The sequence below is a fragment of the Monopterus albus genome, unplaced genomic scaffold (genome assembly GCF_001952655.1).
Source record: "Monopterus albus unplaced genomic scaffold, M_albus_1.0 scaffold106.1, whole genome shotgun sequence".
In the NCBI taxonomy this organism is placed as follows: Eukaryota; Metazoa; Chordata; class Actinopteri; order Synbranchiformes; family Synbranchidae; genus Monopterus; species Monopterus albus.
In genome coordinates, this window is record NW_018127986.1 from 74,315 (window position 1) to 100,542 (window position 26,228).

The window sequence follows — 26,228 nt, forward strand, 5'->3', positions numbered from 1 at the left end:
CTTACAATTCAGAAGCTCTAACTAAATGTTTTGGTTGATGAATAACTTCAATTGATTATCTACTATTTACTGTGATCCACTATAAATTTGGTAATTGACTGTTTTGGCATTAATTGGAGCAACAGTTTAAAGGTTGTGTTAAAATAGTGAAGGTATCCTCTAATGTCAATGTAATCGTTTAACATAGTATCATTTACTTTAATTGATGGTGTCCTGATGTCATTTTCTAGTACAACCAAAGTCTGTGTTGCAAATCTTTTTGGGGGCAAAATAAAGACAATATAAAATTTTTGGAACAAATTTATACAAAGGCTTTAATTTAACCTGCTAAATTATTTTGTGAGTATGTATAATATTTAACGAAAAGAGGTCTGTGCAGGCCTATACTAGAGCTGTAAGAATAAGTTCTTTACAGTAGAGTGATGCATCTTACCACAAAACAATCTTTGGCTTCTTCTCGCCAGGTTACGTCTTACGTCATGAAGTTAGTACGGGGTGGGAGGACGGCCGGTGAGGCGTACGCTATTGGAATAGGATTGCTGCTCTTTGGATGTCCGTGGCAGCTCCAACAGTTGGCTATCACCCGTGTAAGTGTAAGATATGTTCTTAATTTATTTTTGGGGGGTTGGTTTGCGCATAGTTTGTGCATGTGTGTGCTGTGCGCTGTGCTTTTGTGCCGCGAGGAGAAGCTGTTAGTGTCGTGTATTGATATTTCAACGTATTAGCAGCTCTGTACAATGACAGTAACGGGACTGTCAACCTGAGCCCGTTAACACTGGCTGAACTAACATTTAGCGTTAGCGATTTTAAAAGCTTGTTACATGTTGCTTCATATAATTTCACACCATACACGAAGGCTACCCTGCCCTTATTTTACCTTTATGGGGTCTAATGTATATAAGCTAGAATAATTTTATTCTGATTTTTCGTTACTGTCCCTGGTATGAATTCAACTTTAAAAAAGTTGCAGGATATTGCACAACAGCCGTGTCTTATATAGTAGGAAATAACAAAAACTGAATTCGTGGCATCCAGTAACATGATCAGTTGCTGTCACATTATATTCAGGTTTATGACTTAATGGCTTGTTATGGAGTCTGGAGCAGAAAGAAAGTCATGTGCAGGAGCTTATCTCCAGGTAATTTATTAAACATTGCTTTTATTTACTGTGGAGCTGTCATGTTGAGATCTCTGATATTAGCCAGAGCCCTGTCAGTTTGTTGCAACCTACACAAGTTTTAATAAACCTTCAACAGGGTTTATTTTAGTGTCATCTGGTTAATGCAGTCTGATTTCGTGGCCTGGAAAAGGTAGGCATCTCAAGAACCTATTATTATCAGTGTCTGGGAGACAGACAGAGAGAGTCATACACACTCTCACACACAAGCTTGCAGCTGGCAGGTAGATGCAGAGAGTACAATGTGCCAAGGAAGCAATTAGAGGATTACTGTTCTCATCTCATTGTTTCTGTTCTTTGTTGAAGACCCGCGGGCCTGATGTAACAGGTTGCCTTCTCCTCTGCAATGAAGGAAGGCCACTGCAGCATCACAATTATGGACTGAAGGTTTGTTTTCAACCTGCAAAGACTTTGTTCATGCAGTCTCTTTTTGTCTCTCATTTCTGGCCATTTTTACACTGTACTGCACTACAGTCGACACACTGACGGTTGGAAGGGTCCACTATGACATGATGTATCCTACTGCCTGTTCAGCATATTTTGCTAAGTGGCTAAGAGCTTGGCTGCCCCTTCAGGGCACTGCTCACACAGCCGCTGATGTCTCACTCTGACGGTCAGACCACCATGATGACGCTGCCCTCCCTCCTCCTCCTCCTCCTCCTCCTCCTCCCCCTGTTCCCACTGCACTCATGTTGTGCCTTCTCTGAGCTAGGAATTGGAAGTCTTTGTATGAGTGTAATGTGTTTCTGTGTATATGTATGCACACTGCTTACAAATTAGAACACGGTGGCTTTTAAAGATGATCTGAAATGTGCTCAGCTTCATGTAACACTTCAGCATCAAACATAGGGAAGATGTGCTTATCCTAGATCAGATCCTGAGGTTAACACAGCTTGCTTTATGTTTGCTTGGCTGTCAAAGAAGCTGATTAATTGGCTGTGTTTACAGGAAGCCTGCAGTTCTCACAACAAAGCTGCAGACATTGGATTACTAAACTGATGATATGAAGTGGATTTTAGTTAAAGGTATCTGACAGGTTTATGTATTTACCATATGCAGAGACAATCTGTTTGATGGGAGAGGAAGAGAGAATGCTGTGTCATTAAGGCTTTTTACTGGTGTATGACATCATGTCTCTTGTAGACCAGCTGCGCTGTTTTGATAGTTTACATGTAACAAGGTGTCTAATGTGCTATATACATTTTTATAGTCAGGTCTTAATATGACACAGTGAAATCATTAAGTGAAACAACTTCTTGTCCTGCATGCCAGTAATGAAACCAAAATGCTGCCGTCCCAGAGCACGTGGGTGCTCTGATTTCTTCCTAATTCGTCACCTAAATTGCCCATAAGTGTGAAACTGCTATGTTGAGGATGTACTAGACGTCTCACCCACTGTATGCCACGCAAAAGCTTCTGAAATAGGAAAAGTGGCATATAGAAGATCGATGAATGGATGCTTTACACTGTGTTACAGAATATTTTGCCACATTTAATAATGCATTAAGTAGAAAGAAAATATTTAGGAGGATTATTTTCTCTTGTTTAGTGCCCAATGCTCCTCTCTCTTGCAGATGAAAACAGGATATGTTGTATACTGCAGACATAGAGCCACACTGCAAAGGCCTGGGTTCAGTTTTTGGCAGTAGCACCTCCTGTTTGTTGTGCATTCCATCAAACATTATTGTGAGTGGGAAGCCAATCAGGGATCATGTCTTTGTTGCTGCACAAGTGATTTTTTTTTTTTTTGTCAGGTTGGTGAGGGCACCTGAACAGACTGTCAGTGTAGGTCTTTACTGGAAGGTGACAACTGATAATGGCTCATATAAAAGTCTAAAATCTGTTTATTAGATTATCATATATCAACATATCCATCTGTATGGTGAAGTGTGCAGAAACACTAAAAATAGCCCATCTGTCTTTTTTGAAGATGCTCAGTACTTTAATGATAAATGTTCACTTGGTTCATGTTCCTCTGGTCAAAATGTTTTTTTGTGGCATCAGTCAAAACAATCTCAGCCTCATTCAGGCAGCGACTTAGATCTGTTCTCTCAACCAAAGGCCCACCCGTGGCTAAAAAGGAAGTGTTACTGTATATCTCAGGAAGGAAACACTTTTTCCTTTCTCTCTCTCATTCTCCCTGCATTTTTTTCCTCCTCCAGAACAGCTTTACTATTTGAAAGCCCACAGGATAGCAGAGGTGTCATAGTGCTGTTTAATCTAGATGCCACAGACTGAAATTGAAAATCATGTACAAGTAAAATGTTTGGTTGTATTTGTGGACAGATTGGGTTTCTTCTCTCCAGTAGGACTGACTCCCACTCTTCCAGAATAAAGGTGAAATTCCTTTATAAAGGCTGTGGTTTCTAGTGGCAACGAGCTGCCTGCTTCCCTCTGATCCCTTCCTGTTTGAAGGCAGAGGCAGAAAAGAGGCAGGGGTCACACTGCGTCACAAGGGTTTGCACTTTAAAACCTGGCTAGACTCCAGGTTCTAGTATTAAAGGGTATGTTCACAGTTTTTCAAGCGAGTCTCGAAACGGTAGTCATGTTCCCATATGAACATTGAAGCAAGGCATTGCTCCGTGCCTGCCATAACCCCTTCCTGATGTCATCACTTCTCATCTGGTAAAACTGTATTCTATTGTTTATCTAAAACTAATATGCTCTGGTCAGTATCTTCCAATGTTAGTCTTTTTTGTATAAAATTCCCTCTTAGTGTCTCTCTGGATGTTGTGGTATGACCATGAGAAGAGGTTTAAAAACCCTCTTACAGTAATAATCTGATCAAAAGTCTCAGTTTATTTTCATCATACATTTACATTCATGTCAACTGCCTGGATGAATTAATATTTAGCATTCTGCTAAATATTAATCTGACTGTTTTTAAGACAGACTTAAGAAGTTTTGAGCCTATCCTTTAAAATCACTTTCATTAACTAATGTGAACAGTCAGCCACTAGCTTATACAATAAAGTGAAATACTGTAATTCATCCTTCCTCAGATTGTACAGCAGCAGCCTAAAATGTGTGAGAGAGTAAAACTAACACTGAAAAAACTATATTGGTTTATTTTATACTTTTATTGTTTTCTATTCTTCAGTATTTTTAACTAGCTACAATATCAGCATCCCAGCCACGGTGCTGTGGTGAATCCACGTTATCTGTGACAAGCTGTGTGTAAGATGAGCGCCACCTGCAGACATTAAACTGTAACACATGCCGTGCTGCGGCACAGATGACAAGCAACATGGCCGATTATCGGTCCTATTTATTTGAGCCAGTATTGTTAGTAAGACTGTTTGCTGCAGAAAACAAAAAGAATTTTGATTGTCCCTTCATTTCAGTTGGTGTACATCGTCTTGTCCTTACTGTAGATCTATATTGAGGTTTAGAGGTCAGGAGAAATATGATCCTTCATCTTAAATGTTGTCCAGGATGGTAGACTTGATATTGTGGCCCTGCAGCCTACATGGTGAGCCCAATAGCACGTTCATAGTAAAAGGTTCAAGACTAGAGCTCTGCTGTGCTGATTCCCACTAACCCTGCTAGTGAGCTAGAGAAGTGTCTGGTTACCTGAGATCAGAGATGTGACTGGAAAGTTATTTAAATAGGTGACAGCATGGATGATTTATATCTGACTACGTAAAGTTGTTCCCACATGACAGCACTGCAGCAAACCAAATGTCTTGTAGCCTGATAACCTGGAAGGTTTCTCTCTTCAGTCACACGAAGTGTATGTTGACCATGACATGCATAACCTTTCCCATTCCTTAATGGCTGTGCACCTTTAACGCAATCTCTGGTATGAGATTTCAGCTGGTGTGTAGGTGGTTTCCAGCCTGTTGACACTTCATGATGCTCTGCCAGAGTGTGTGGAACATGAGCTATGTTGGCTTAAGTTGGTGGCCTGGCCACTGTTAAACATCTATGAGGTTAGTAAGTCAAGCCCACTTTGTAGGGCTTGCATGTGTTATATGCTCCACTAATTTCTCTGCCTCTCCACCGGAACCTCCCTCTTGAGAACATCTGTCTTAGTCAAGTAAACACCAAGAGAATGAAATGAGATCCTCCTCTGTCCATTAGGTCAGACACTGAGGTTTGTTGTAGTTGTAGTCAACATGGACCAGTATCAATTCCATGCACATGGTGAATTATTCATCAGGACACTTGCTGTGGTGCTGGGCACAGATGCAGAGGTGTCCCTTAAAGCTTCTCTGGTAAAAGTGCACAGCCCCAGGGCATTAGGTTTAATGACACATCTCTGCCCTGCTGTCTATATGTGTTCACTGTACAGCCTGTAAGTCAGAGATTCATGTGATGTTTACAGCCCTGTACCATATAAATGAACACAATTACTACGTGGAGATGAAAGATACGTCTCTGTTTCTTTGTCTTTGCAGCTTCCCACTTCACAGAATCTGTTAGGTAGATTTAGATGACTCAGACTTCTTTAATACCAAATATATCACAGTTTGTTCCCTATACGTGTGTATGTGTGTGTGTTTCAGTATGCATATGTATACTTCATTTTTTGTTTTTGAGATCAGCATTTGTATTGCTTTTCACAGCAGCATGGATGTGGACTGGCAGTGAGGGATGCAGTTGCAGATGGTCTCCAAGAGATAAAAAATAATAGGTAGGACAGACTTCAGTGGTCATACATCCAAGATTAAACATATTTTAGAAAGAGTATATGCAGGTCTGTATATGAGTAGATGTATTGTGTCTTCTTTTGTTTGTCCTGATCCTGGAAAGCTTTGGCATCAGGGCCTCCCAGTGGGTTTCATCTTGCACAATAGGGCGTTGTGCCTGCCTCTGTCATTTCTTCTCCTCATTCAGACACGTTCTGTGAGTGCCCCACCCGAACCTGACACGACCAGGCAAAACATGCTGTGGACTGTCAGAGGGCTTTGATCCAGTCTGGCCCCTTTTGACTCCCTGTGTGATCCCCTGTCTCTTCTCTCAGTTACTCACTGTCCTATTCTAATACAAAGAGTTGTTTCTTGTTATCACACTTTTTGCAGTGTGCTGAAGTCACGTCCTGCACTGTCAGAACTGACACCACGCTGCCTCCCTGCCCTACAGACACACAAATACAATAACGATTGTTCCTGTTTCCTGGCTGTGCTGTCATTATGCAGCTGCTGAATGAGATACGGTCCAGTTTCCACTGGTCAAAGACACACATACAGTACGCACATGTCCATACAATATAATGCCCGCTGTCTCTCTCTCTCTCCTTCGCTGTCTGATACAGACACACGTACACACACATATTCATGCATGCACTCACACATCGGTGCCAGAACTCTCTGGCCTCCTCTTATTGATGTGTGTCTGTCAGTGAAAGACGCACAGCACAAAGGGCAGCAATGGGCCTGTGTATGGCTGAGAGGGAACAAAGAGTGATGTATTCCACGCCAGTTCTCAAACTCTTCTAGAAACACTGCGTGGGCTTGTTTTAGCAATGGGCATACAGTACTTTGAGTTAACCGACTGTATGTTCAGCAACGAATAACAGGGCTGCTTCAAGGGTCAAAGAGCATAAACCTGATTGACCTCCACTTGTATTGGTCAGAAGAAACAGTGATCAGGTTGTTATGCAGTTATTTGGCTTGCAACTACTGTATGGCAGAGTTTGCATGCAGAGACAACTTTGCGCAGCGCTGGTGCATAATTTATCTCAGGTTATGCTAAATTACAGATTGCCTGCTTTATTGCTTAGCTATTTGAGTGCCACCTTCACATTTGTGCTGGATTGACCTCTTTAACCAGTCGGGGATTTTCAATTATTTCTGCTTGATCAGTAAGTTTTGTTACATTCTCATTTGTTATAATTTCTTAATGGAAAATGTCAGAAGAGCTGGGCAGAGCGATTGATGAAAATACTTGTAATATAGAAAATGAATGGCCTTATCCTTTAATACCTCTTTGGTTTATTAAACCGAATCCTAGATCTATCATATTATTTCACACTTGCTTTTCATCGTCTGCAGAATGACAAACTGTGAATGTGTGAATTGTTTTTTATTCCCCACTGTGATGGTGCCAGAGTTCTGCTCACCATCTCTTTAGTTTAGCTGGCCACAGACAGCGACAGCAGGGCTGGACAACTGGCAGCTCAGCTGAACGGTATGAGCTACAGAGGTAGGGACAGGGATGTGTGTTTATATGAGGATGATGGTGATATGGTTTCAGAGAGGCCACTGTCCACGTGATCTTTGTCATTCAACTTTGACATTATTGTGAAATTTCTGAGTAACATGGTGAATGGCTGAGGCTGCTGACCGGAGTTGTCACTGACATCTGTTAATCACTGATCTGTCTGTCATGGGCGAGGCTTAAATAAACCAAAATACATCCACTCACCATGTTTCTAAGGTTGATCCAAGAGGCAAGTAAACAGAGAAGAGGATCAGCAAAATATTACATTTGTGCTGAAATTAATACTGGATTTAAAGTTAGCTTGAAATTTCTTGCTCTTTCAAGTCATTTTCAAAATGGAAGTGATTATAACTTACTCTTTTTTTTGTTTTTAGATGTTCAGAAATCTAAAACACAGTTCTTCTGATTTGGATTAAGAATACTAAATGGTGCATTCTCGGATGTGCAATCTTATGAAGTGGTATGTTGGTACATTGTCTAAATAGTATAATTTTTGTAGTGCATTGAAGTTGTTTAGTTGTTTTGGGTCAGGAAAGGACTGTTGTCATTTGAAGACCCATCTGTTCTTTGTTCTTTTGCGTCATCACCTGAGCAAGGTGGAACCATAAGTTTTGTTTAAACTGAATAATGATACAGGACCTCTCACATACACAAGCATCCACACCAAGTCTGGCAATAATGCTTTGTTCTCTAAAGGCTCTTGAAAGAGGATTTAGGTTGAATTTAAACCCACAGGCAATCGAGAAAGCATCCAATCCAGCGTTAGGATCAGCCTGGGGATGGAGGAGGGGATTTACAGACACAGAAGGGAGGGATAGGCACAGGGCTTCAGGTTTAACTTCAACTTCAGGACAGGATTAGCTTAGGTTTACCCCTCCACTCACTAGCTCCAAAACAACACATCACAGTGCCCCAATTGTAATCAATCACACCTCAGTGTCACTGTCAGAAAAATCACTTCGCTAACTGTCTGTGTGAGGCTGCATCTTTGCACGTATGACCAGGTAAACATGTACTGTATGTTTGATTATGTTACATGTGTATGCATGACTCTTATAGAAAAAGCAAATCTCTGGAATTACATCATCATCAAATTGTATTCAGCACAATTATAAGAGGGATCTGGGGTATTGGAAACAAGTGTCATGATGTAGTCTATTTACATTGAAAACTGGTTAAATTAGATGGAATTTCTGCCAATCAGTAAAAAAAAAAAAACCAAGTAGAAGCTGTGCTATTATTAGTATGAAAGGCACTGCCTAATGGTTGACAGCACAATATCTTGATTCCTCCAGTCGGCAGCCAACAGCCAGCAAGCAGGTGAAGCTGTTCAAGACCTGCTCTCTCTCTCTCTCTCTGACAGTCACATTTAACTGATCGGTAGTCACCATATTGACATACAGCCTCACATCAGTATCTGCTGGCCTGAACCTGCTTATTGAACGCAAACCAGCTTGTGTGGAAAGTAAATGCTGCTGTAGTGATATGCTACCTGCAGGTAGCTCCTTCTCCCTTTGTCTAAGAGGCTGAGTGATTTCATAGTGATGTGAAAGAAGCCTGAAGCTGCTTCGTTTGCATAGATTACATTCTTGCTGTTGTTAGATGTGTGTGTCTGCCCAACTTTGTGTTGTTCTTCATGACATGACAGTGCGGCTGAAGGGATATAGTTTGACCACAAAACTGTCTCTCCCAGGCTCTGAACACTTACTACCTCACTTGTTTTTCCCCTACCCTCATTGACAACAGCTTTTGATGCTGCAGAGAGGCTCAGGCTGACTGTCTGTCTGAGAGGTGATCACTTTTCCACCAGTAAACTTGCTTCTTGAGGAGGACAGCTTGTACTTTATCATATGTGTACCCCTGGTGGTTTTGTCACTGACTAAAATTTAGCCAGGTGACCATAGTGATCTGTGTTTGTGATGCTGCACTGTTGGTTGTTTCTAGTAGGTAAATCCTTGTCTCTTGATACTGCCACAGGATAAGGGCGGGATGCCTTTGGGGTTGCTAAATGAGCTCCCGAAGGAACGCAAACGTGCACCAGGTTTTGTCACACAGTATCACACATGTTGACAATTGAAGTTTTGTATCTTAAAAATGTTTTTCTGCTCTTCCCCCAGGTTATCCTCAACAGTGAGTCACTAGGCTGACAGTTGGGCTGATGGTAGGTGGGTTTTTCTTTTTCTAATGTGTCCTCTTTTTCTCTGTTTCACTCCTCTCTTAATGTCTGCATCCTTCTCTTTATTCTGACAGCCTCTTGCACCTTTCTGTCACCACCCTCTTCAGCCTGTTTACTCCTGAATTCGTGTATGATTCATAGGAGCGTGCATCTCTCCCTCTCTCATGATTCAATATATATTTCGATACATGCTCCACGTTTTGATACAAAAACAATACTGCAACATTTGTAATGATACAGTACAGTATGATTCAGTGATTTAGATTCAGCAGACTACACATACATTAAAGTATCTGTTTAGGGTATAAAGTTAAAGAGTTAGTTTTGTATTTCAAGCAGTAAAAGACAAATAGATAAAGCATGATGTGTAATCTTTTTAACAATAGTAGGCAATGGGCTCTGGTTTATAAACATACGCTTTACACTGCTGACATTGCTTCATTGTGTGGTCTTTGTATCGTGTTAATTAACCTGGGTCCAACCTGTTTTTCTTTGCTTATGTGTTTGTTCATGAAACCTTGGCCTGTTTGAATGTTAAAGAATTCAGAGGACTTCACAGCTGTCACTGAGGCAGCCTGTCTGCTACCATCTTCAACTGATGGCAGAGTATTTACTTATGTTATTATTTTTATTAAATTCATTATGCATTCATACTGGTTAATGCTGTCCAGTCTACTGACCCTAGTCTTAGTGTGCACACTTTCTGACGTTAGCATGACATTTTAAAGATACGATAGTCACCAGTTAACGTGAAAGTTAGCCTTTGTATGTTAGTGATCTAGGCAACGTTTTGGTGTCTCATAATCCATAGCCTCTCTCTCTCTCTCTCTCTTTCTGTGTTAGACCAGCATGGCTTCTTGTTTCTGATTTAAAGATACATGCTTCCTCTTTGGATTCATTGCCCTGACCGCCATTGAGCTGATTCAACCCTCCATCAGATAGTCCCATCTCCTCTTCCATTGTTCCTTCCTTTACTTTACTCTATTCTAGTCATCTCTCCTCCAGTTGTTGTCTTGTTCTTACCCTCGGCATGCTTGACAGATAGAGAGGCAATTGATAGCACACTGTTTAATAGGACAATGCCTCCCAATCATTCATGAGAGGTCAGCAGGGCCATATGCAGCAATGGGCTCCAGTTCAGGTCAGGGAGCTAGAAGAGAAGCAGGAGGATCACAAGGCCTAGAGTTAAAGAGGGCCTCTTCACAGTCGGATCACCCCTCCTTCAGTAAGATGAGCCAAAACACCAGGGAGAGCATGGGGGTTATTGGCCAGGGACTGAAACAGCTGTTCTAGCAGCATCGTAAATGCCTCTCCCTTTCTTGCTCCACTTAGAACTCCTTGTGTCCCTCCTCGTCTTCCTCTCTATTGTCAGCAGGTGACACCTCCCCCTCTGCCCCTGAGGATGCCTCGGGTTCTTCCTGTGCTGAATCTCATTGCTTATATGCTCCTGTGATTCCTTCTGCAGCTGGTCAGGGCTCAGCCACTGTGGGCATGATGAGGCGTGGGACCAGCCTGCAGAGCCGGCGCAGTAAGGGGTCCAGGTCGGGATCTGGGAGTGGAGACCGCGATCCTCTCCTGAGAGGTAGCCCCCAGGCCCCGCACCGTCGCAGCACTCACGATCCGCAGCATCATACCAGCCGCCCGCGCTCCTCCTCCACCACTGACACCATACCCATCAGCCCTGCCCCTGGATACACCAGCAGTGATGTGGTGCTGTCATCAGGATACCAGTCCACGGAGGAGACGGACAGGGTAAGTGACAGTGGCCGTGACTCGTATCATCACAAGCAGGCAGTAATATGTCTTTCTTCCCCTTTTGCTGGTGTCAGGCCTTGTTGTCAGTGAACTGTCCATCAGAAGATGTTCACATTGCTACTGATATAATATTCCCTGTTGTTTCAGCTGTGAACACAGGGAGAAGGCCTGCCATTAATGCTGTCTGAGTGCTGTCTATCGATTAAGGGCAAAGATGTTGTTTTTTTTTTTTTCTTGGCCAGCTTTAATACAAGCTGAGACCAGATATCTGTAGTGCAGCTTTGCTAGCAAATAAAACACACAACACATCCATGCATGTTTAAATATACACTATAGACAAGTGAAAAGCCAGAGACTGCCACAGTCAGCTTTTCTTCCATTTAGTTTAAAGTTGTAATAGTGTTTAAAGTTCCTTCTCATAGTGGTGTGAAGTAGTAAATAACTGCTTCTGATTCCGCTGGAATCAAGATGATCACGATTGGCTTTTATCTGACTGCCACGTGTGTATACAGTATGTGTAATTAAATTAAGTCCCTACACATTTTGTACACCTGGATCATTTATCGCATTCTTCCTGGCAGATCCTGTCAAGCTCTGTCAGATCAGATGGGAAGCTGAGAACTGCCATCTTCATGTCTCTCTGCAGATGTTTTACAGGTTTTAAGTTTGGGCTTTGCCTGTTTCACTCACAGACAGTCAGAGATTTGTCCCAGAGCCATTCCTTTGTTGTCTTGGATGTATGATTAAGGTCATTGTTGTGCTGAAAGGATCTCTTTGTATACAGTTACATTTTCCCCCTCCCTCAAGTCTTACCAGTCTCTCTGTCCCTGTTGCTGAGGACCCACACAACCTGATGCTGCCACCATCATGCTTCACCATAGGAATGGTATGAGCAAGATGATAAGATGATGACTGTTGGGTTCTTGGTCACCTCTGTGGCCAAAGCCCTTCTCACCCAGTTACTCAGTTTGACTGGACAGCCTACTCTAGGTGGTTCCAAGCTTTTTCCATTTCACAATTATTGAGGCGACTGTGCTTCTGGGTAATGGTCTTATACCCTTGGCCTGATTAACACCTCACCACAGTTTTTTTGTGGAAGTCTTTTGAGAATTCCTTGGACTTCATAGCTTGGTTTCTGTCCTGACATGCATCATGAATAGTGGGACTTTATTTACTCAGTTCAGTTTGCCTCCAATCAGGTTTTAGATAGAAAAGCTGACAGGATGCAGTTAATATCAGTGTGTTTTCAAAATGTTTGTTTTGTGTTCTGTTTGCATAATCAACTATTTATGAATTACTTTTCTATTTGAAATAACACTTGATTTCTATATAGCTGGTTTATGGAAGAGTGGTGTAAAAGTAATGAATGGGGTGCCATTTTTGCAGTGTCTATACTGGAAAATAAGAAGCTTAGGTGTTTTTGTATGTTGGATTTTGTTTCCAAAGGCCCCACATTCACTTAAAATCAAATCGTTAAACTTAACTTCAAGTCCTGATTTTGAACTGCTCTAGGTATTCCAGACTACAGTTTGTTCTGTCTGCCACTAGAGGTCACTGTCAGATCAGCTAACCTGCTGTCCCTGGGCTCGATTCTTGTGAAGGATGTGTTTATATTGAGCTCATTCATGACTGGCCTGATCCTTGGATTAATGAAGAAAGCCATGCCAAGGACTCAGTATCAATGTGTTGAAGAGAGTGATAGCTGGCTACTTAAACTTCCACTTTAACTGTCAGCTTTAATCTCTGAGCTAAATTTGATATAGTTCTTCCTTCCCCATTTCTTTATTCGTAAACCTGGTATCCTTCAGTTTTGTCTAAATGACCTTACCTGCGATGATGGAGCAGGGCTGAGAGCCAGAAATCTATGCTCCAGTAGATGACCATCAACCTTTCTGTGATGTGTTGTTCGCCATTGGCAGAGATGGAAACCTGTCTCATTCATCCCTCACTAACATCACAGCTCCATCTCTGCCCAGCAAAATGACAGTGCCATTCAGGTCATCCAAGTGGTCACCGTGGTTATGTTGAAACTTAGAACTATGCCCTGCTTGGGTTGCCATAGTAACAGCATGGTCGACCTTGGAGGTGTGTAAGTGTAGTGTAGGTGGAGAGTGGTATGGTGTAGCTGGTCTGATTTTGTGGGTGTGTCAGGAATGGTGAATGTTGTTCAGATTTTTCTTTCTTTTTTCATTTTCCCTCTTGTGCTTCCCTTCCCCTTTCTTCCTCTTTCTCTCTATTTCCCTCTCTGTCCCTGTCTTTCTGTCCCTGCAGAGAATTAGCACAGACACTCCCTCCTTCTTTCCCGTCTCCCCCTCTTCTACCTCCTCCTCACCCCACCCTTCAGCTCACTAACAGGAAGCAGGAGGCAACCTTGCCTCATCCTCGATGAGTAAGAGCTGAGCCTAGCTACAGTATGTGTGCATGTGCTTATCAGTGGCGTGTTCGGGAGAGGATGTGGAGGGGTGTGTATACGTGTGACTGTGAGACTTCTTCTTTTCTACTGTATCTATGGTCCAAGTACTGAGTATGTGTGTGTATTAGAAACCATGATGTGGGGTGAGCATCTTGTGTGAGTGGCTGTGTCTGTGAGATAAAGCGACAGAGCTCAGGGGATCACTGTGAAGATGAGTAAGGGGAAACATAGCTGAGCTGTCTGTACTTGCTGTCCCTCCCTTTTTTCATGTCTTTCTCTTTTGTGTTTGCATAGTAGACAAAAGTGGCGTGGACTAGAAATGTGTGTGTACGTTGATGTTTGGAGAGGAGGGTAGCATGTGTGCCTTCAGTTGGTGTGTGTGTGTTAGGCTGTGTATACTTTGGAGGGATATGAGTGGAGACGAGTAGAACGGGGTCCAGCTGTGGGTCCGTCAGTAAGTCAGGATGGTGCAGCGCTTCAGTCTTCGTAGGCAGTACTCCAAGGTAAGCTTAAAACACACATGCTTGTTTTGTCTGTCTTCCTGTCTCCATGCTGCAGCTCCTTTCATGACTAAGGACACAGTTAACTTAAGGTTTTTCTGCTGGCGAAGTCTTTTATCGTCTTTAAAATGCTTGTGTGATGATTTTTCATGTCATTTTCCACCTCTCTGTCTCTCTTTCTTTCTCTCTGTCTTCCAGCTATTTGGTGTTTCACAAAGAGTTTGACTTTGTCTGCTCTATCAGAACTTTGATTGCTTGTTCAAGACAGTAGCCAAAATGCTAAAAACTGACTCTGTTGTCATGTGGAGAAACAGTGTGCATACCAGGCAGTTGGCAACTCTGGACAAAGCATTGTTTGCTCATTTCTTGCATATTAATAGTTGTGTCCATTTACTTTTAGGTAGTATGATCCATACAGTAACTAAGTCTTTCTTTGCACTTTATCTCAACGGTTGTTAAACAGTAACTTATGCTGCAGCAGCCTATAAGGTTGATCGGCGCCGTTGCCAAGGGGTGTAATTATTGATAAGCATTATGTTATATCATTGCTGATTAGGGAGCATTTGGAACTCATTTGCTTTACCAGGCTACTTTAGCATGCTCTGTATCTGTCCATAAGTTTGAAATATTTGTCCCTTGGTGGTAGCACTCGTAAATAGAGTAGAGGGGCTAGGTTACAATTCAGCATTAGGTCTGTTAAGAGCCCTCTGTTCTGCAGCTGGTGCTCAGCCTGTGGGAGTAATTATGATTAGCTGCTGATTAATTGACTGACTACACCCTTCCTATTCATGGTTAGCTCTGTGATGGTACATTTTCATATACCTGGAGGCATCAGTATTTACATGCACAAATGCAGTGACAGAAGTGTAGTCTCACTTTCAGTCTCAAAGGTATGAACCCAGCTTGATGCAGTCTGATCTATTCTGGACTTCTCAGCGGGATGAAGAGATAAAACTGGAATAAAAACAGGTAGGAAGTGAAGTGCTGGAAAGCGCAAGCTGTTTAATGTCAGGATGGAAGACTAGTTTAAAAGAAGAGATGGGAGTGGATTCTAGTGGACTAGAGCTAATGAACTGAGATGCAGCAGAAGTCCAGCCTTGAGGTCAGTCCTTTCGCACCATAGATTTATTTTATTTTATTTTTTTTAAGTGTGAGAGACTGAAGCTGTATTTGTCTTTGTAGAATCTAACCATATTCCGTAACCTAGTCCCCTCCAAAAATGGGATGTTGGAAAGTACTGGAAAGGAGGAAGGTTAGGTAGATGACCTGTCTTCCTTTGCATCCTTTGTTTTCTATTGTCTATCACCATATTTTGTTTCCATGTCAGAGATAATGTGCTGTGTTTTCCAGCAGTGTCCCTAATACCTAATCCCAACTCAAAACTAAATGCCACATATTTAAACAGTTCAGAGGAGAAGCTGAAATCACACAGCTGTATGCAGACTAAAGCTGGAAATACTCTCAGCAGTGTGGTTTGATATTTAAAAACATTTGTTTTTATCCTATTATGTTTTTATTAAGAGCTCAATATCATATACAGTGCAATGCAGTTTCACTTTTTAGCATCTTAAATGTATTTTGTATCATTGTCTTGGTTTGGAATCATAAGATGATACAATGGGACTGATGTAATGGTGGATGTATCACAGAAAACTTTAAAAGCATGTATGTTATGGCATACTGCAAAATGTTTTTAGAAAACAACATAAAACTTTTGTTATAGCTTTGTCTCTTAACTTTCTTTAAAAATAGATGATTTTTGGGTCAGCGAAATCATTTCTGTCTATTTTTCTTTTGAGCAACTAATTGCTTAATCATTCCAGCTCTTGTTTGTTCCATTTTTCAGCTCACATTCAATCCAGGTTTTGTAGTGTCAGATTTTAATTACATATGTGAAATAAATATAATGGCTGCCACTAAATGGCACCACACAAGGGTGAATTGTGATGCACGTCAAAACACAGCAACCATTATTGTCATTGAATGCCCACACACCTGCAGCGAACTGATGGGCGTGATTGTGGGTTGACACACATCAACGCATCAGGATATGCTTTTGTCCAATTTTCCCGGTGTGCATTGCCCTTCAGAGCTTAGAACTTAGAATGTTTATTGCCATTTTCCTTGCGTATGCATACGCAATATAAACAAATTCATTTCTCCCATTTCACAGCAATGCAGGGGTAAAAACAAGAAATAAATAATTTAATAACTCACTAAAGCATACATTAAAGAATAAATATTTAAATAGCATTCATCGAGCACTTAAAGGAGTTGTAGCAAACTCCTAATGAACAACAAACAAACTAATGAAATATTACATTTAGTTTGTGAATTTTTGACAGCCTTCACTTAGGAAGGGTTTTGGTGCCTGTGTGTAATTCCACCATTGATGCTGACCTGTACGAGAGCAGTCAGAAGTATCAGTGGAAGGTGCTGAATGTCACCTGCTTCCCCGAGGCTTGTTCTGTCCCTGCTAGTTTAACATCCCCATCGCTGCGCTCCCATCATCTCTCACCTCCCCAGGCTACTGGTTGTGTTCATGAAAGCTGTTATGCCTTTTGCAGCAGGACACAGTGGCTCATCCTGGAACTATTTTAGTGACACTCAATTATTTGAAAAGCTGCAGAAGACCAAAAACAGGGTATTGCAAAGTCTCGTTCACTTATATACAATCAGGGCTGCAGATACACATGACAACTATCAGGTCTAATAAAAACACTGCCACAGCAGATTGCCCTGTGGTCATGGTAAACAGTCACAAAAGCATACAGTCAAACCTGTGTTTAATCAACCAACTGAGTTTCAGAGAAAGAGAGAGAGAGAGCCATGGGGATGATGAAGCATATGTTTGGTCAACACTGGAGGTGATGTCATCCCAGCGCTGTGTTTGCCAACCACCATCCCATAGCAAATTATCTTTCAGGCACTGTGTGTGTGCTGCTGCTGTCAGTGCAACATCAGGACTGTCAGTTGTTGACATCAACTGTGAGACCTTATTGGAGTATTCCAATTAGATGAGTAAGTAGTGTAAAGCTGCTAAGGGCAGATCTGTGGTTGGTACAGTGTTGACTTTTGTAAAAGAACAAACAATTTTCTTAAATGTGTTACACTCACGTTTCTGCAGCCTTTCCCCTTCTCTTGTTCCTGACCAGTTATTTACAATTTAGCCATTTTCCCTTCCTGTCTCTCCCCACTCGTCTTCATCTGTGAGAAACAAAATACTCCTTTTTGGTTTTGTTCTTTTTTTATGACAAGTGTAAACATTGCCTTGTCTACTTTTCTCCTGTGGACAGTAAGTTAATTAAACCAGTAGTGGTGTGTTTGTGTAGAGGTCTATTTCTATGCTATATTGTGGGTATACAGGTTTGAGTGTACCTATGACCGGGAGATGTTATTGATCAGCAGATCAAACACTATGACTAACTTTTAATTAAGCACAATGGGCCTTGTGTTCTGGTCCTTTATCCTGTCCTGTTTCCTGCTCTTTACATTAATTGCTACCAGGAGGTGTGTGTCTGTTTATAATATATGTGCCTGTTTGTAATCAGATTAGTGTCCAATTAAGAAAAGAGTTGGGCCAGCATGAGGTTCCAGAACAGCTCCAGTGTTCCTTGACACAGATTGAAGAACTCTCCTTTGCGGGGATGCAAAATTAAATTCTTTGTTTTCAGGTTTGTGTGCTTTCTGCAAACCGGTGGGGGATACACAGTGACACAACACCGCTGTCTGTACTCACCCAGGGTAAAAGAAGCCAACAACTCCATCAGAGTGAGACATCTTCCCTAGTAAGACCATCAGCAGATCTCGCATCAGTTTCAGCAGTCAGAATGTCCCAGTTAAAATCTTATTTATATAATGTCAGTAAATCAAGCAGATCAAACCAACAGTTCTGAATCAGGACCTTCAGTATGTGAACCAAGTAGCCACTGGAAAATAAGGTGTGCCAACATCAGTAGGCTGTGTAAATACATGTCTTCAGCTGCTACTGTATGCATGCAGTATATTTATTTTTTCATTGTGTAAACTGGATATCTTTGGTACCTTGTAGCATGAATTATTGTGACACTAAGCAGAAATAAAAGGGCTGAAAGGACTCGTGTTAAATAAGCAAAGCCAGTGCTTGGTTCAGGTTAGATAAATAACAATGCCTCTAATATTTTTCATTTACTGACACCAGTGCCCAAAAAATAAATATTAGTATAGAGCCCAGCCCTGTTGTCTTAATAACTTAAGGAGCCAGGGTGCCATGCATGGCTTAGGCCTATTTCCTTTGCTTTGGGGTGAGAAAAATGTTGTCACCTTTTTGTATCCTCACCAAGTGCATCCTCCGCCTCTGTGGAGAGGTCATACGCCCCTTATTTAGTGTTTTCAGGGCAGTGCTGGAGAGCACTGCCTAAAGATACTTCCACTTTAATCAAAAGTGGAGCTTTCAACGTCATGTCACAATGAATTCTGTGATATTGTGCCATGTTCCAGCTGGTTGGTTTATGGAGGTGGGTTGTAACTAGAGTCATATTGTGAGACATTTCAGCTAAAGATTTAAGGACTGTCAACTTCCATCTGGGAGAGCTCAGGATCAGACAAAGGCCTTAAAATCTGTTACCTAAAATTATACCATAGCAACCTGCAAAATGAAGAATCTGTTTAACATCATCCATTCTCATCTCTGACAGCTACTCTAGACGTTGTGAGTTCCGTGATTCCACTGACCAGTGGAAGTGAGGATACCCCGTTGGGAGGGGCATGAGATGTTGTCTGACATCACATGAAAAGGGTCTGTTGGGTAAACGGTGAAGACCGTAGCATTTGATTCACAGAATTTTTATACTCTTGAATGATTCTCACAAAGCATCTGCACTCATTTCTTGACATTGTTTGTCACCTGTCTGTGGATATTTGTGTTCAGGTACAGATTTGTGCGTTTGTGAGAGAGCTCACACAGCTTTGTTCAGGATCTGTAATCAAACCGGAAACTTTCCTTACTGCTTGTTATTCCTGTCCTTCATTTCTTCAGCAGTCTGATTTCCTTCTCTTTTTCTGTCTGTACACCCTTTTACCTTCTTATGGTTTGTCTTACTTTAGCTCTCACTCTCTCTTCATCCCACTCTCCCTCATCTGTGTCCAGTGTTCAGATAGTGGAGCCAGGCCCATCTCCATGGTAACAGGGTGATGTTCAAAGGGGGGTGAAGCATCTTTACCCAGCTGAATGTTCAGAGGTTCACCATCTGATATCACAGCCACCTCACCAACCCGTCTGGTGGAATAAGGTCCTCTTGGAGTGGGGAAAACTGTCTTCATCATTTTAGACTTGTATGCAATTTTCCAAATACACTGACTTTATGTTGAATACTGTTTGTTCTAAACCTTGTGATTAATCTTTTTTTCATAAAGTACTGTATTTCAAATGCCAGGCTTATCCAGGGAGACACAGAGTATAGTAAGTGTTTTGTTGTACCATGTAAAACCCAGAGAGTAGCCTTGAATCAGATGCTCATCTTCTGTGCGCATTGTTTGTGTGTGCTTTGGCTCTCCACCCAATTGTTAGTGCCCCATTTGAAGCATAGCTCCAGCCTTTTTAATTAGGTTGTTGAATATTCATGAGATATTACATACGCTATAGGCCAACGCCCTTATCAGATGCTGGCTGCTAATAGCTTTCACAACAATAGGAATATGTCAGGCTTCTCCACATACAGCTCCACAGCAATTTTGTGTTGAAACCTGTCAAGGTGGTTGTAAAAGGATGGACTATGAGAATGTTTCAAAGGTGTAATGGGTCAGAGGACTATTACAAAGACAAATGTAGGTGTGTGGATGGGGCTATTACTAGAATCAGCTGAACAATGGGGAAATAAAAGAGCAAGATATATCTGTAAAGTCAAAGCCTTTGATCCTCCCAGCCAGTTTTGTAGGTTTCTAATCTGGGTCTGAACAAGGAAGGAGTCTGCTTCAGCTCTTTGTCAGTTTCTCTGCTGCTATTAATAGACAGATGTCTGAACTAGTGAAGCAAGTTACATTTTCAAGGACATTTAAATGTATTAATACGTAAGCTAAGAAAAAGTACTTGGTTTATTTCATTTAGATGAATATTCCATCCCTTGTAAGAAACAGAAATTCCACTTTTCCTCTCTGCAGATGAATTATATTTACAGTGTGTAATCAGGTTTATCAAATAACATCATTGATTTTTCAGGAAATGGCCTAATATTCTGTTGGTAGTGGGATATTTTAATTGATTACTTATTAGGCTAGAACATTATTTTCTGAATGAATATTTTTAGGTCATGTACATTTGTGTGTATGTCAGCAGTGAGTCACTATGGGCCATCCTTTCTGTATTTATTTTTGCCCTGCAGCTGGTCCTTCCTCTTTGGGGCTGGTGGTGGTGGGGGAGGGGATCAGAGATAAAAAGAACATGAGTGTGGCATGCACGTGTATCTATGCTGCTTTCTCAGCTGTTGCAGGATTGCCACATATTTGGTCAGTCGCTACAGATGTTCTGGTCAACCTTGACCCACATGTTTGTTCCTAAGACATTGTCCTCTGGCTGGCGTAATGTTTAGGTTTAATACTTCCTTTATATCATCAGATATTAGTACTAGCTCTGAAAATTACTTTTGTGACTTGTGTTGTCAAAATACATTACCATGCACCTTTTTGATAAAGTGAGGCTTATGGGTTTTCTCAGAGTGACCAGTAAAGAGAACAGACAGACTTTGAGAGGGCACACTTCGTATCCCTTCCACACCCTGCACAGTCTGTCATTGTATGATTCTGATAAATTATGGATGAGGTTATAGATCGCTCAGCTCAGTTCTGCTCCACTGACCCACTTAGGACACACATGCACACATCTGAAATCTGATCAAAATCTCTAGGGAAACATCATATTTTCTCTCTTCTAAAAACCAGAAACATTCCTCTCATTTTCATATGTGCCAAACAGTAGGAATCTACTGTATTTCACTTGTTTGCATCCCATCAGAAAAACTACCTCTGCAGCACTGAAACATTGCAATATGTTTTTCTTCAGGCAAATAATGTAGTTGGTTAATTACATACACCATTTGTTGGTTGGTTGTTATTTTTCACAGCATAATTCAAAAAGTAATGAATGGATTTGGGTGAAATTCTTTGTAGAGGTAGGGTATGGCCCACAGAACTATCCTTTATATTTTGGTGATGACCCGGCCCATCATCCGGATCCAGGGATTTTTTGTATTTTTTTTTTTTAAGGATTCTTCACCATTGCGATATAAGACCAATTCAATATTTTTGCTTCTAACTCCATACATAAATACTAGAATGCATTAGCTACCCTTAACCCACACTTTTTCACACATCTTCTCATGATCCCCTGTCGGGACGCATTATATAACCACCAGTGTCACACCATTTATCTCCCTCACTCAAGTAATTTGCTGCTGTTCATCTCCATGTATATCCCCCCTTCCTCCCTGTTCACAGAATCATCCCACAAGGCACCTGTGTTCCTTGTTGTGACTGCCATGTCAGGGCTGAATTATGTTGCATAAAGGTTCTTAATGCCTATCAGTAGGATGAGTGATAATGAGGAACGCAAAAAAAACAAAAACAAAACAAGTTATTGACATGAAGCCTGTCAGGAAATGGCTGCATTTAAAGACGAATCAGTAACCGATGGAGTTGTCTGTACGGTAGATAACACACACTGTGTAGCACAGTTTGTGCTCTAGTTCCCCCTGGTGGAATGAAGCTGTATTGGTTTGTCATATCCATGTAGTGATATTCTAGCTGACTGTTGTTGATATATGTTGACTATGCTGTCTCTTGTTTTCTGTTTGAAATGATATGATAATCTACATTCAGCAATTCACCAAGTCTCGTATATGCTTACAAACTGTCATAATTTAATGTTATTGAAAGTAGATCTGTATATTCTCTGTGTTGAGGATGATGCATCGGACAGAGAGCAGAAAAGGAAAGTACCCAACTTTTTCATTGCCTTTGACAGCAGACATTTGGACTTGTGATAGAAGGTAAAGCACAGGTGGACTGAATATTCTAATTCATTATGGTTGTATTCCAGTTCAGTGTGCAGTTTCTAGAGCTTTGTTATTGTGGATACAGGCTCATATCCATGGTTATGATTCTGTATGGTGAACCCTAAGAATTAACTTGTGTATTTCCTGAGTTACTAGTTCACAATTAAGTGGAAGCTACAATATAACTGTGACCCCAGTTTTGGAAATTAGCCTCTGTATATGAGACTGCCACCATTTTGTTAGATAATCTGATTTGGCAATAAGAGAATGTCCTCTAAGATTTCCAATAGATAATAGCTGTACAGTACTAATGAGAATTTCCTATTAACCAAATGACAATTCTGATTATCTGTCCTCCTGTCATGAAATGTAGTGCCTTCTAATGGCCCCATTCACACCACAGAGTTTCAGTAAAACTTCTTAAAATGTACTCAGACCCCAGAACGTTCAGTGAGACCATTCCAAAGTGGGTAGTGAGGTCAACATGGGGCCACACATGTGGTATGGAGTTTGGGTAGAGAGGACAGGAAAACTGAGAAGGTGCCAGAACAAATCATCTTTCAGGGTGAAAAGCTGGAACAGTTTGCTCCAGATTCTTCATCTTCCTGCTTACGAATAGGCTGACAGTATGTTTGGGCGCATGGTATTATACAGCAACCAGCCAGACCAACTCTGCAATTTTGAGCTAGTGCCTTTTCTGTTTCCCTGTTGTATAACCAGGAATGACTGACTATAGACAGAAACAGCTCTAACAAATACCAGTCACCACCAATGGACAAACAGTCTCCCCATGTATCCACTCTGTTTCTCTTCATGTAGACACATTGTGTTCCCTCTCACAGTTTTGCTATGCTTGCACATTTTTTTCCCACAGTATCTCTTATACATATCACATACTCATACCTTTAATGGAAACAAAGCAAAACTCTAACCTGACCAGTACTGGATATTTGAGGCTCCATGCATTCAATATGGCACTGCATTACATTCTGCAACACCTTGACTCCCCAGGGACCTATGCACGGATCCTATTTGGGGTGACTGTGGCTCAGGAGGTAGAGCGGGTTGTCTCCTAACCGGAGGATTAGTGGTTCGATTCCTAGCTTGTCCAGTCAATATGTCAAAGTGTGCTTGAGAAAGACACTGCACCCCCAGTTGCTCCAAGTGATGACACCGGTGTGTGAATGTGTGAGCGTTTGAGAGTGCAAATGGGTGAATGGCCAAGTAGTGTGAAAGTACTTTGAGCGTGCTGTAAAGCGTAGAAAAGCACTATACAAGTATAAGACCATTTATTTGTGCAGATCAGCTTGGTGTTTGATACCAAACTCACCCAGCTCACTGTGCCTGCCCATACTGTACCTGTCATTGGATCAGCAACGTTGTAAAATACATGAGCCAGCAGGTGAGGCTTGGGAAACTCACATCCAGCACAGGTACCCCCCTGGGATGTGTGCTCTCCCCACTGCTGTTCTCCCTCTATATCAGTGACTGTACCTCAGGGGACCCCTATGTAAAGCCCCTCCTGAAGTTCGCAGACGCCACAGGTGGGAGTGGAAGAGTTTTCTCCCTTTCTTTCTGCCTGAGCTAGTCTAGGATTTTTTTCTTGAGTTCAGGTTTTTCATCAATTTTAAGCCGCACCTGTCTTCTCTTCTGCATATTTCATGCTGTACAATGTGTGGAAAACATGCCACTTTAAGCTGACATGTCTCAGTCAGTTCCTGTAATATTGGTCAGCAGAAACACATGGTTAGTGCACACAGGCAGCGGAAGGTGATTCATTACAGCATGACCACTCAGGAAACTGACTGGCTGTGACAATCAAACTGTGATAGTTAAAAAGTGGGAGTGGAAGAGTTTTCTCCCTTTCTTTCTGCCTGAGCTAGTCTCTGTTTTGGAGCAGAGCTGGCCCAGAAACTCCAGCAGAAGAAAAGCTTCCCCTCCCATCACAAAGCTTTCTCACAGCCCCTCTCTGCTTTTCTCCCGCTCTTGCTCTGTGTCCTCTTAGCGACAGATTTTTTTTTTCCCTGTATGCTCCCTCAGTACCCTCACATCCGTCCTCTTGGTTTCTGCCTCTCTTTTGAGCATGTTATGCCTGACGGACCAGTGAACGCTTAACTTCACAGCAAACTCTTCTTCTTCTTGAGTCTTCATCCGATTAACTGCCTCTTCTCCATTCACCTCAAACCCACATCAGACAGACCCTTGTTCTTCCACCGTCTGTAAGCATTGTGCTTGTCGAATCACATATATGTGTGTTTCATAGACTCTCTGCTAGGCATTGTGAAGCATGGTCATGGGCTTTAAGGACCAACTGCTCTGTGAACCAGCAGCTCAACACTCTGTAGACTCTACAGCTATCCATAGTCATGGTTCATTGCCGGAGGGACTGAACACTCTATGGATTTTGGATATTCAGTTAAGACAACATTAGCTTCTAAGAGCCTCTACTTCCATGTCGTCAAGTGAAGCCTTTGTCCATTGGACTTTGATGCAAGCAGACTTTGTCTGGAAGAAGTGTCCTAGTGTCCTAAGTGATAAGTTCTCTCCCTGCACAGCGCTCTTACCCTCTCCCCTGACTGTGGTCATCTCCTGAGGGACCAACAAACAGATGCACCAAACAATCAGTCAAAGCCACATTCGTGCGTCTCATCACTATGGGGGTCATCCTTAGTCTGGTAACTGCTGACACCTCTTTGCTTTCTATCCCCACCACTGTGCATCTCCACTTGTTTATAGTGTATGTTCGTGTTCATGTTCAGAATTTCTATTATTTGTTATTCGGTGATTCAAGTCATGCATCCATTACATGTGTTTACACTGATTTGGTGTTTATACTGCTACTAACTTAAAATTGGTGCGTTACCGCCTCTGTTTTGTAAATAAATGAAAACTGTGTTAAAACCATAAAATACATTTAGTAAACATAGAGGCTACAAAATCTAGTAGGAGAATAATGTCAACATTATTTGTTTTTTATTTATTTTTCTTGTTCTCCCTGACCTGCACCCTCCACTGCTGATGCGTGTTTCTTTCCTTTGCATCTGAACACTAAGTGCTTTTCTCACACTCAGAATTTTTAGTAAATGTACTGGCAGGCATTGGATATGTTTGTGCGTGTGTGTTGTGCATAATCATTAATGCAGCTTTGTTTGCTGTGTTAATTTACGAGTGCATTTGTTGAGGAAACTGGCCCCCGTCCAGCATCACATGGAGTTATGTAATTTTCTATATCCACTGAATGGGGTTCATTGTTCATTGCCACACTGGATCCCCTTAAAGGAAACAAAAAGTGGGTTGCTATTAAAACATCTCTTGTGTTAATTTCAGCACTGCCTAATTTGACATGACAGGGGGGAACTGAAACCCTGAGGAAATGAGAGGGGCTAGCAGAAAGTAGGAGTTGCGTACACTTATGTTTTTAATAAATAACGAATAGTAAATAATAATAATACAGGTACGCACCCTATGGACTTGCATGAGTCATCCAGCTACATGCTGTCATACACAAACATAAAATTTTAAGTTTTATAAAAGATCACTCAAGTACTGTCATGTTGTTGCTATGACGACCATGTTCACTATGTGGCCCCGAAGACTGTAGGGTTGAAGATCAGACCAACTAATCACGAGTGTGAAGTTCAGTCAGTCAGAGATGATTGGCTTTGATGCAGGTCGAGTGATGAAGTCAGAGCGGTACAAGTGGTATAAGAGGAGAGAAACACTTAAATACAAGTCTAAGTGCCTTAAAAAAAACCCTGTTCCTTATGTCCACCGTGGATCCAAGGTCCCATCTCTCATGGATATTGGACTCTAGATAAGCAGGGATAGAAAGCCAGCTAACCCAGCCTACAAGTGCACCTTTTCCATGCTTCAGAGAATGGTGTAATACGAGGAGTGTAGAGCAGAACAGATTTCCCAGAAAGAAACATGAAGTTACAGAGTCCTGATAGTATCACTCTTGCATCTTGACATGCGAAACTGCTGCTACACAAGAAACCCAAGCTGACATCACAGG

The 26,228-nt window shown here is 41.7% G+C and overlaps 1 protein-coding gene across 9 annotated transcripts in view; it reads left to right on the forward strand.

Annotated features, from left to right (window-relative positions):
- The first annotated feature begins 472 nt into the window (after positions 1-472).
- Positions 473-26,228, forward strand: part of tmcc1a (transmembrane and coiled-coil domain family 1a) — a 37,063-nt gene continuing 11,307 nt past the window's right edge. Inside the window, exons 1-5 of one of the 9 annotated variants that reach the window (XM_020610662.1) lie at positions 473-587; positions 1,484-1,564; positions 5,746-5,813; positions 9,460-9,507; positions 10,984-11,270. In XM_020610662.1, coding sequence (XP_020466318.1) covers positions 9,501-9,507; positions 10,984-11,270 — 294 coding nt within the window. In that variant the 5' untranslated portion in view covers positions 473-587; positions 1,484-1,564; positions 5,746-5,813; positions 9,460-9,500. Of the gene's footprint in view, positions 594-1,483; positions 1,565-5,745; positions 5,814-6,808; positions 6,984-9,459; positions 9,508-10,983; positions 11,271-13,532; positions 14,190-26,228 lie in introns of those variants that run through there. The other 8 variants (XM_020610666.1, XM_020610663.1, XM_020610661.1 and 5 more) reach the window with 8 other exon arrangements.